The sequence below is a fragment of the Anser anser genome (genome assembly GCF_964211835.1).
Source record: "Anser anser genome assembly, chromosome: 3".
NCBI classification, from domain to species: domain Eukaryota; kingdom Metazoa; phylum Chordata; class Aves; order Anseriformes; family Anatidae; genus Anser; species Anser anser.
In genome coordinates this window covers 26841172-26852738 of record NC_139722.1, presented here as the reverse complement: position 1 = coordinate 26852738, position 11567 = coordinate 26841172, and the positions used below count along the sequence as shown (strand labels likewise).

Here is an 11567-nt window from a genome sequence, read left to right as displayed (position 1 = left end):
GCTGCTGCCGGCTGCCATGCGGCGCTGCGCGGCGGGGGCCGTCCGCCCCGCCCCGCCGGTGCCCGCGGGCGCCCATCCCGCCGCGCCCGCTGCGCGGAGCCGCGCAGGGGGAACCCCGCCGCAACGGTCGGCTGCTGAGTCACGGCCCGAATTTCGGGCCCCTCCTCCTCATCCTCCTCCTCCTCCATCTCCTCCTCCTCATCCTCCTCCTCCTCCTCCCGCCCGGCTGCCGGCGGCGATGCCCGCTCCGCTGCCGGGGGGAGACGCTGCCCGGCCCCCCGCGGCTCGCCGCAGCGCCTCGCTCGCACAGGGGCAGCCGCACGCCTGAGCCATGATCGCCGCCGCTTTCCTGGTGCTGCTGAGACCCTACAGCATCCAGTGCGCCCTCTTCTTGCTCCTGCTCCTGCTGGGGACCATCGCTACCATTGTGTTCTTCTGCTGCTGGCACCGCCGGCTGCACAAGGGGAGGCACCCCATCAAATCCGTCTTCTCGGGGCGCTCCAGGAGCCGAGGTGAGGGGCCGGGGAGGGGGGCTGACAGGGAGGCCCCGGCTGCCGGGAGGGGAGAGAGGGGGCCGGGAACACCCCCCGGTGTCTCCACTACAGCGCAACTTTATGCTCAACTTCGTGCCGGGGAATTAAATATGAATAAAACCCCGGGGGGAGCCCGAGCCCGGCGGCGCGGCGGCGGCGGCGTAGCCCGGGGCCAGCCCGAGGTGCAGCCGGGTGCAGCCCCCCTCTTTCTGCTTCCCTTCCAGATGCTGTCATGAGAACCCATCACTTTCGCTCTGAGGTAATTTATTTAGCACGCAATTTCAAGGTCAGAAGTTGTTCTTTTTACCCGAGTACTTACCGTTATCGTCGTGTGTTCTGTGTTATTTTTAAAACCGCGTAGCACGCTTTTCGTTTTGCACGAGCGACACAATGCCCTCATCTTTTGGTTTTTATTTCATGTCTGCGTCTCAAATAAAACCCTCCGCGCCAAACGCGAGCTCTTCACTTGCACCATCCCGGCCGGCCTGCTGATCCGTGCTATTTCCAAAGCAATCGGCCGCTTCCAGAGGAGCTACGCTCGCTCTACGTGCCAGACCTACCTCTCCCCAAAAAGCACCCCCCAGCCCCTTTCCTCACCTCACCGCAAAGAACCCAAAAAGCATCCCCGAGCCCCGTTCCTGACCACACTGGAAGGATGTGCAGAGCTGGTGCCTTGTGCAGCTGCAGAGCTCGCGTTTGCTTTGCCCTCAGCCCTCACCTGCGTGTCTCTGTCAGGAAGGAAAGTTGCACGCCTCACTCGAGCGCCGCTGCGGGAGATCCTGGAGGGATCCAGAGCCCCAGATCGCTTGGCAGACACCTCATTGCACAACTCTGGCCTCAGAGGCCAGGGGAGTCCAAGGTCTTGCATGCCAGAGGTAGAAGAGCAACACAAAACCCAGCCACCTCCTAAGTGGTTCTGAATGAGGAGCGTAATTGCTGGGAAAACATGGAAAATAATATTTGTCTTAGCCCCTACTCTGCTTCCATGCTGCTCTGTAGAGCTCCTGCCTAGATATTTCTCCTGCCTGGCTTCCTGCTATTCATTTAAGGCATGTCTTCATGCTGCTGACTGCAATCCTGGAAGCATTTAGAGAGTTTCGCACTAAAATGGTCTTTTGTTTTAAATTATTTGCATTTTTCCTTACCCAGTTGTGGGTGAGAAAATTACCTGATTATGAGTAATGTTTTCAAAAGCGTGCATGTGGTACGGTTTTGTGATGTGGTTTCTGTTGGAAATCAGTTGGAACTCCTAACTGTTTCATGGAGCGTAGTCATTGGAGAGGCCTCATGTCTTTAAACCCTGAGAAGTCTGTTTCTGTAGATTTTATGACTGAACGATTAGTGCTGCAGTAAAGCAAGCTAACAAACATGACCTTCCAGAAGTCAAGAAATTTTTTCATGGTTCAGTACTTCCAATATGAAGTACATGGCTTCCATGTAAGGTTATTTTGTCATTGAGCCTGGACAGAGATTAAGGTTGATGCGTTGCTCTGTTTTGAGGTATGTGTGGTCCTGAATGCTGACTCTTAAAAGGGAAGTTTGCAAAGTGACTAATTCATTTTTAGTAATCTGGTGTGCGGTTACTTGTCTATCACGCAATAAAAAGCAGACGCATTCAAAATATTTCCTAGATATTTCCATTTACTGAACCATACTAGACCATACAGACCAAAAAGAACTATTGGATTCCTTCATAATTTTCTACATTATCTTTAAACAGAGTAGCGCCACTGCTAATGGTCTAAGCTGCCCGTTTAAGTAAGTGGTGGAGCTGTTTTCCCAATCATTATCTGATCATAAGCTTTTTATTCTTAAGAGAAAACGATGACTCATTTGACATCATTAAATTTTCATTTTCCAGTTGTTTTTTTCAAGTAAAACCTTATTTTAATGAATCTAATTGAATTGATTAATAACAAATTACAGGCATGCTCTCATGAAAATATTGGCAACATTATTTGAAACAGAATTTAACATTCTCGTTCTATATCAGCACAAAATATTATGCGCTTCCAACTCCAATAGGACGTTAATGAAAGCAAAGCACAATACATGAAAATGTGGGCTTTGCATAGGTTTTTTATTTTTCCTCCAAAAATAAACATAGCATCCCAACTCCAAATTTTATAGCACAAGGTCCAGCTGCTAGCTTCCACTACGCTTAGCTGTTTGTCAGGTGCAATTATAAATGGTGTTCCTTGATGCTGACAAAAGGTGATGAAAAAGAGTTTGATGGTAAATAGCAATGGGTTGGCATTCATCTCCTGAGAGCTGTGTTCAAATACGACTTGCATCGCACATGAACGTGCAGGTGGTCTAGTGGCACTGCACAGAGAATTATAATTGCGCTATCTACAGAGCGGTTGGCAATTCCTGCATGATTGGCTGCAAGCCAGGAAAGCCTTATATTTGGAAAAATAGATGTGTAGCAAATTTATGTTCAAGTTCCTTGCCAGAGCCATAGCTGTCGTGGTGCATGCCTACATTTTTTTTTTGTCTGTCTACAGCAGAGAACTATTTAATCACGTTAGTCCTGAACCCCACATTAAAAAAAAAATAAAAATAGTAAAAAGACCATGGAAGAGTAAATACTATATTTGAAAATGCATGTATGAGCCTTATCAGATATCCTGTTTTGAGTTTTATATGCCACTGGGCATTTAATCCACCATTACTTTGCCCATTTTTGTGAGTCTTGGTTTCGAGTGCCTCTGCGAAACCTGTCTCATTATTATACCGCAAAAGTCTATGCAGATATTCCTTACTGTAGAAGGAACTTGAAACACTTGACCCCCTGCCTCAAAAGGAGGTAAATTTGCATTGAGTTGTTATGAATATCAAGTAGGTTAAAGTCTGGCTTTGTTAAAGGTGCTTCATAACAGCAGAATTAACTAGCAAGAAGATGCAAGAGTTTACAAGATAGCACAGTTGTGTCTCCACCTCCCCACTAACATTAATTTCCTACCATCTGAAGTTTGTCAGGCCTGTTTTTATGTATTCTTTGTTTCAGTCCTTAAAGTTCTTTATGACTGTAACTGCTTTTAGGATTCCCCTCCATTTCTCAGGCATTAGAGATATTCCCTGAACTAAGACAAGAATCGCACCCAGAATAGTTAACGTTTCTAATCTGAGGTAGACCTAGATATGCCAGAGCTGTAAAGAAGAAAACAAGTAAATTTCCGGCAGAAATATTCATTGCTTACATGACAAATCAGACTTTGATGTAGCTATTTGAACTATTCTCTCCCTTCTTTATTTTGAGAATCAGTTGCAGAATTTAATGTCTGTGCTGTACCAAAACCACACCAAAATAACAACTAACTCAGTGAGAGTGTTGCCAAAATAAGGACTACGATCCTTTTTTAAATTCCTTGCATATTGAAAAATTTGATATTAGTGATCCAGTTACTTTGTGCTTCCCTTGTTCTCTGTAGGAGTTTGTTTCTTCATGAAGTATAGGAATTTTCTCTGAGTACTTTGGGGGCTTGATAGGTTTAAGTGTTTAGCAGCTTCTACTTTACAAAGAGGTTTGAATGTTTTCTGTACTTTACAATTTAAAAGCATTGTTTAATGTGCTTGTGTTGCCACTTCTTGTGATTTCCGTTCCTTCCTGAATGAGTTTTCCTTATTTTCTAAGCCTCTGAAGTCATGGGATTATGTGAGATTTCTACCTTTCAATTAAAAAAAGAAGTAAGCTTCTAGCTCTTTTGCTTGCAGAGAGATCTTGAACATACGCAGGTCAGAAGCTTCTCACAAGCTTTTAGAAGACTAGCCTGCTGCAAATGTCTGGCTAATAGAATTAATACAAATGGTACAAGTCTTAAAACTTCATTATTCAAGGGCAAGAATTCGTGAATGGGTAGGTTCTCATTCAGGATTTTTAAGTAGTTGGCTTTTTATGGGATTGTTAAGGGATAATTGTGCTAATTGCTAAACCAGTTGCTGATGGTTATCATATTATTGGGAAAACATCCAATAGATGTAGAAATCTTTAGCCTGAAATTCTCTCTCAGCTTTACAGTTTTCCCTTATCTCACCTTTTAAATTAGAAATACGACGATGTCAGGACCAGAAGGTCTCAGCGTCTGTGGGCAGTCAGGAACACTATGGTATCTTTCTCTATTTATTTTATTTTGACTCGTATATTTTGGGCGAGCTTTATGTGAATGGTTCCTCTGGGACCTGCAGGTATAATCCTACTAGGAAGCAAATTCATACAAGTTTTACAGTCTGCTGTAAATCCCGACTTCACTTAAAACAGGTGCATGCCAGGTGGGACTAGTCACATGAGGAAACCAAACAGGAGTTGACCCTTTATGAAAAGGCTCTGGGGAGGGATGGCAGCATATATTAACCCCCAGCTGTAGTGAAGGAATAACATTTTGTCATTTGGGTTTTGCAGACCTCCTGTTTTCTATGTAGACTACTGAGTAGTCGCTACAAGATTTCGTAGGTCAGCCAAGTCCAATGACGATTTTTAAGAGCAAACAAATTTGCTAACTCATCTATTGTCATACAATAAGTAAGCTACAGCACAACAATTTCCAGTATATGCATGTATTGACTTTGCCAACAATGGATGCCCAGAAAAGGTGTTCGTGTATTTATCCTTAAGCATAGCTTTGTCATAATTGTCCCTTCTTCTCAGGCTGATTGTGAGACAATTGCCTAAAAATACAGTTCTTGATATCTTACAAAACAATAATGAGTAGTCTTTGAAGACTTGTGCTATAATTCATCATGAGCGTTGTAGAGTTATTTATAAACTGCTCCAGATATGCTCTGCTCCACTGAAAAGAGAAATCAGCAGACCCTCTAAGCTGGGTCTAAGCCTCTAATTTTCCTCTTCTGTTTGTTTGGAGGAAGTGCATTCAAAGAGCTACAGAAACGTACAGGGCTGTCCAGAAAAATACATTAATTCACCTATTCAAAGGCTGTCTCTTTGTCTTTGCAGAGCTGCATCAGTCTGAAAATGTTTTACCTTTGTGTTTGACATGTTTTTCCCCCAGGTTATCTTAACTGTTTTTCCATTAGTTCTCTTAAGAGTTAAGGAACAAGTTCAATGGACAACAAATTGGAGACAAAAAGAAATTGTTTTCTTAGATGTATGAATGCACATGTATGGGAATGAATGGAGGTCTACGAATGCAGGTTGTACTGTATAAGGACAAGTCCTCCTATCTGTTTTTCGTAACATGCCCCAAACAGAATAAGTCACACTGCGCTATCACATAGCAGGTATGTGTCAGCTTTTACCGCTGAGTTTCTGTTATTGTACGTTGTCTGTCCATTACTGTTTGTCGGTTTTATTCACGGCAGAACTGTACTTGGACTGATGCTGGGCTGAGCTGTGAAGCAGCCTGCTTGGCAGTCCTATCACAAATTAGTGGCAACTCCCCGGCTGCTGCAGCAAGGTCACTTGGGTTCCCAAACTAACTCTGTATGAGGTAACCCAGGTGCCTTTACTCTGCATTACAGCATAGTATAGAAATGCCCTATATGTTTCTGTAGCCACCTGGTTTCCTGCAGCTCTATTGAAGCTTCTGACGGTAGGCAGAGCATTGAAATGCTGAGGGGATCTCTTCTCAGCTCCATCAATCACTTGATAGAGTACTGACATCGTGTCACAGTCTGCATCCATGGGTAAGACATGGTCTCAGCGCGCTACCTAATGGGATCTGCATTCAAATGAGCACATCCTCACAGCTCTGACAGGACAGGGATAACCACTGCATAAAGATCTGCTGCGTAATCAAAGTTCTTCTTATTTAACTTCCCATTAATACAGTCGTATCAACAGCCTCCTAGCTGTCACGTAGGTATTCACATACTTAGGTTAGGGCTCGGTGTCCCCTGCTCTCTCTGGAAATGTAGGTTTTAGTGGTGGTTGCAGCTTCAGGTATGTTGTATGCCAGTTTGCAGTTGACAGTCCTGGTGCATGCAAGCAGCTGCTTGCAAGCAAGCAGAGCCCTGGTTTTAAGGGGCTGCAGGTGGAGCACGGCTTTCCTGCGTCTGTCTGTACCGGTGTGCTGAATGGGAACTATCATCTTCTGGCTGAAATTAAATTTAGCTGAGGCCATACTTGTGGTGACCACGTGTATTACCACATCAGCTGGAGAAACGACTCTTCCTGTACAGACAGAAAGGATCGTGCAGGGGTCCACAGACCACATGCCGCTCAGAAAAGCCTAACCATCTACACCAATTTTTGGTTACTGTGGTTAGATTGTAAGAGCAACAGGTCGGGTTGTGGACGCACTTTCAGAAATAGCTCAGTACTGAGCTGAGGCTGAGGTTATCCGATGAAAGAAAGCAGTGCATGGACAGGGTAGCACTACCCTCGGGGCTGTTCCAGCTCCTGGACTATTGTACGCGTTTTCCTAGGGCATGGAAATGCCACTTGTGGGCTTCTTGAAAGAGAGGCCTCTTGGATATGCTGTGGAAGACCGTGCTGAGGGTAAGGTCACTTTGCTCTTCTCGTGCAGAAGCAGGTTCAGCTGAGCTTGGCTTGTTAGGCTCAGCCATGCCAAAAGTGAACAGATCCAGAACTGCGGCTTCCCAACCTGCTCCCATGCTGCGTGGTCCGGAGGGCATATCAGGCCCCAGCCCTGGCTCGAGGAGAAGTGCTTGGGCTCCTCCGTGTCTCCTGGACGAGGACACAGTACTGTGTTGCAGAGATGCTTGAGTTGCTCTTCACACCCACTGCTTATACGGCTCATCTTGACCTAGCACTAGCTTGCCCGGTCATATTTGAGTTGATTCCTCATGCTTCTCGTTCACCTGCGAGCTGTGTGCCTGGGTACCTGTTATCTCGGTGCTTCTTCTGTCCAAAGCCTCCAAGCCCCAGCTGTGCTCCCTTGTGCCCTCCGGCCCTGCATCAAGTAGAGGCAGTGGCTGGCTCTTCCTGACTCGTCAGCAGCCGTGAAACACGAGTTACAGCTGAAGGGTGAAAATACCATGTCAGCTGTAGGAGCTAACTGCAGCTGACATTTAGGCAAAGACACGTTTCTCGCAGCTCGTGCCAACGTCCTTATCGCCCCTGTCCACTCAGTAGTTTGAACGACAGCGCTCAGCTTCAGTAGTGCAAACGGGAAGGGAAGCACAGATCTTACAGAGCTTAATTTATGGATATCTAAACTACGCTGAAATGCATAATCATGTCAGATTGAGGTATTATATTTATCCTCCTCCTTTGTTCTAGAGAGAACGAAATGATACAACTAGGTCAAGGCATCGTTCCCTTCTGATCTGCTGCTGCCACCTTCACGCGTGTAAAGTGCAGCTGGAGTCGGAAAGTGACTTTGCGAGAACAGCATCCTCTTACACAGCAGGATAAGCTCCCTGTAAGCATTTACAGCTTACAGTCTGCAGAGCTGTTCAGCTGACCCGGTGTAGGTGCCTGCCTTAGGAGAAGCTGAATAGGTCTTCAAGCCTCACTGACTCTGTTGACTGAATTTTTCATTGGCTGTAGTAGGATCTTAGACTAGCTCCAGGAGAAAATGTTGGTATCTGCATCTAGGTATCTTAATAGATACCCAAATTCCTCCCCAGTTATCTTTATTTACATACATATATATGTATGCCTATTAAATCTCTCATTTGTCATGCGTCTGTTTTACACTTGACACCTGTCTTCACGTGCTGAGGTGGCATAAATTCTCTCTCCAGTTTGCGCTCCAAACAAGTGCACTGGACAGATGAGTGATTTCTTTCTATTAGATGTTGTGCAGCCATTGTGTGATTTAGCAATCTGTGTCACTTCTTACTCTCCTTCTTACTGTATTTTTAATATTTAAAAGGTCATTTTCCTAGTTAATTGCTCCTGGTAGGCTCAGGATATATACCATCCAAGCTAAGGAGAAATGATGAGGTGGAAAAGAGAGAAAGCAGAAGCGGAAAAGGGACATGCTTGGGAAATGTGCTGGTATATTCTAAATGCCATTGGCCCTTGCAGACCACTGATCAAGCAGTACTCTGATTTATTTTTGTTCTTAGAGAGTTGTCCTGTTCCTCCTGTAGGCTTGTGGTGCCCCGAGGTAATAGGGAAGGAACTGGGACAAGCTATCACAAAGGCAAGACAGCAGTGGAGGGTTGCAAGCCTTCTTGTTAGGGAATCTGAGAGAACAGGCCAGCTTCTGTGGTTTATAGATTTAGACAGGAAAGAGTATTTAAAGGGTATCTTGAGGCATGACTGGGGACACTGGTTATTTGCTTACACAACATCAAGTCTTTCTATCAAATCTTACTTGCTCTGATAGGAATCCTAACCCCGTGATTAAACAAACAACAACAACAAAACATGTGAAACAGCAGTGTGATACAGCAGGGGTTATTAAAAGTTACATTCTCAATTCACATTTAAACCCTGGGATCAAACAAAGGTTTTTATGTATACACTTGGGGGCCCATTTAGGAGCTGGAAAGCAGGTTATTGGTATTGTATTTCATGAACCCAGTTTGAAAAGTAATCTTGCTCAGGTTACGTAAAAGACAATAGCTCGTAATCCCCTTTGAATGTTTGGGTTTATCTTGGAAAATTTAATATTATATGACACATGCCAAATCATAGTCTTCAATATTCGAGAAATAGTTCCTGCAGTGTTTGGAATTTAGGCTTTAGAGGATAAGAATAATATCTCCTAAAATAAATTGAATACATGCAAAGAAGCATCAGTGAAGGCTTGTTAATCAGGGAGTGGAAACTGAACGTGAAATCTTGCATTTAATGTTTTAACTCTTGATTCAGGTCTTTATAGGGGTAACCCTGAGCTAAGATTAAAGAAAAAGGTCAATGGAAGCATCAAAATTTTTTTTTTTAAAAATTGCATTGTATTTTTTGAGAGCTGTTAGAACCAAGAATGAGCAAATACCATTGCTCCCTCTGTGTGTGTTTGTGAGGTAATATGCTGAGTGAAAGCAGGCAGTCTTCCTGCTATAGAAAACGAAGACCCAGCCTTAATTAGCAGTCTTTATTGTTAGACAAGCTGTATTACTAGTTTGGAGGACTTAGTTTAAATCCTGGATTTTGAGTTGAATTTTCAGGACTGGCAATTAAATAGTTACCCTTTTTGTTGTTGTTGTTCTGTTTTGTTTCTTTATTAGTTTGTAAACTGAGGATATTTGACGTGGAAGTAACTATGGGAGAAGAAGGGAAATAACACAGTCTTGGTCACTTTCAAAGTTAAAGGTGGTCTTACAACACAGATGCATATAAACATACGTATTTAGGTGAAGCAGAAATATTCTCCAAAGCTCTCTCAGCCTGCAGGGGAATTTAATACAATAAATTGATTTAATGTTTAATTAAACCTGCTTTTTGAGTTCCAGTAGCCAGGTCAGCTATAGGGTTGGGTTCTATTTTAGCCTGTCTGCAAACAGATCAAAACTCTGGCATCTTGAGAGGGGCTCTGGTGCTGTGCATACTGATGTCTCCAGGCCGCGAGATGTTGGAGGTTGCATACACATGAAAGTTTCCAAGCTTTAAGCAGACGGTAACTGACAATTCAAAGACTGTTTCCTGAGGCCATTAATTGACAAGGGTAATAGATGACAATTCTCATGCACACGCAGCCACTGTCAAAAAAAAAAAGCAAGCACTCAAGGCTGGATATCCTATCTGAGCTTCCTTTGGTTTTGATGTTCATTAGCGTACTTGCTAAAGGGCATTTATCTAAGGAACTCACTCAAAAATCTGTAAAGGCATTTGCCAATACAGTTGAGTTGTGTTGTCATTCCTGCTATGAAAAGCTGCTTACTGCTGACTAGCAGTTTTTCTGCAGTTTACTGAAGCTCTGCCAGAAGGTAAACTGGGTCACAGGCCAGTGTCTGCTGAAGTTAACGCAGCTGGACTTCCTGTAAAGCACTCGGATTTCTCTTAATGCCTGGTGACTCTGAAAACACATACCTGTTGGAAAGATGGGGTTACAAGAACTCAGACTCTTGATATATTTTGCATAAAGTACAGATTGGGAAAAAATGAAGGATCAGTAATTTTTTTTTATCAAGCATAAAAATAGCAGATAACATGATGAAAGCAGTAGGGATAGTAAAAAAAAAAAAAAACTAGCATAGAGGGAAAAAGGATCTGGTGAATTACAGAATAGCACATCAAAGGAATGGAGCAGTCAAAGATTCAAGTCACCAAAGCAATAACGCACTCATGAGATAGCACTGCTGTATTCATATGGCTCTATTAAAGTAGCAGCTGAAGAACTAAAAAGAGATACAGAAAAATAAAGAAAGAGAAAAGAGAGAAAAAGGTTTACCACATTATCCAAAATGTCCCCATCTGTAAATAAATATAAATAAAAGCAAAAATTAAACAAGTTGTTTAGAAAGTTTCAATTATTTTTTTTTTCTGTATTAATGGTCTTGTAATGGAAATAGGGGGAATAGGCAGTGGCCTGACAAAGCCTGCAGTGTGTCACGTACTTGGTTGTCAAACACCAGAGCACACCAAAGAAATTCTGAGGAACAGGACAAATGAATACATGCGCTGTTCAATGTTAATAAATGGAATGCTGGGCATATTACAGGAAAAAGTGATGTATACACTTTATAATAAAGTTTTAAGTTTATGGTCTCCAGAAAGAGCCTTTTGAATTACTCTTGATAATTCAGTGATGAGCTTTGTTGGATGTATAGCTTGATCAAAAAACAAGATGGAATGGGAAATATTTAAACAGAATAGAAAATCACACAATACTATTATATTTACATCAGTAATACTAATTTATAAGAACACAGTGCTGAATGGGGATCCAGCAAGGATTATGTCTGTGAATAAGTACGTGTAAAAATCTCAGACAAAAAAAGCGGTGCAAGGGAGTGGAATTATTTCATGTAGAGAGAGGAAAAATATATGGGAAGATGAATATCATGTAGAAGGCAGACTGCACCCTTCGTGTGATCATCATAGGTCAGATCCGTCCTGTCTAATTCTGGACGCTTGCAGCATCGATTGTCTGAGAGCGAAGCAGTCAGCCTGGGCTGCCTTTATGGCCAGCGGAGGGGAGCAGTGGCCGTTCTTCTGAC

At 43.4% G+C, this 11567-nt stretch overlaps 1 protein-coding gene across 21 annotated transcripts in view; it reads left to right on the top strand.

Annotated features, from left to right (window-relative positions):
- Positions 1-111: 111 nt before the first annotated feature.
- The window catches only part of LOC310897568 (dystonin-like), a 298423-nt gene continuing 286967 nt past the window's right edge, over positions 112-11567 (top strand). For 16 of the 21 annotated variants that reach the window (XM_083831324.1, XM_083831323.1, XM_083831318.1 and 13 more), the window contains exons 1-2: positions 112-512; positions 758-819. In XM_083831324.1, coding sequence (XP_083687450.1) covers positions 332-512; positions 758-819 — 243 coding nt within the window. In that variant the 5' untranslated portion in view covers positions 112-331. The remainder of the gene's footprint in view (positions 513-757; positions 820-11567) is intronic. The other 5 variants (XM_083831325.1, XM_083831319.1, XM_083831327.1 and 2 more) reach the window with 2 other exon arrangements.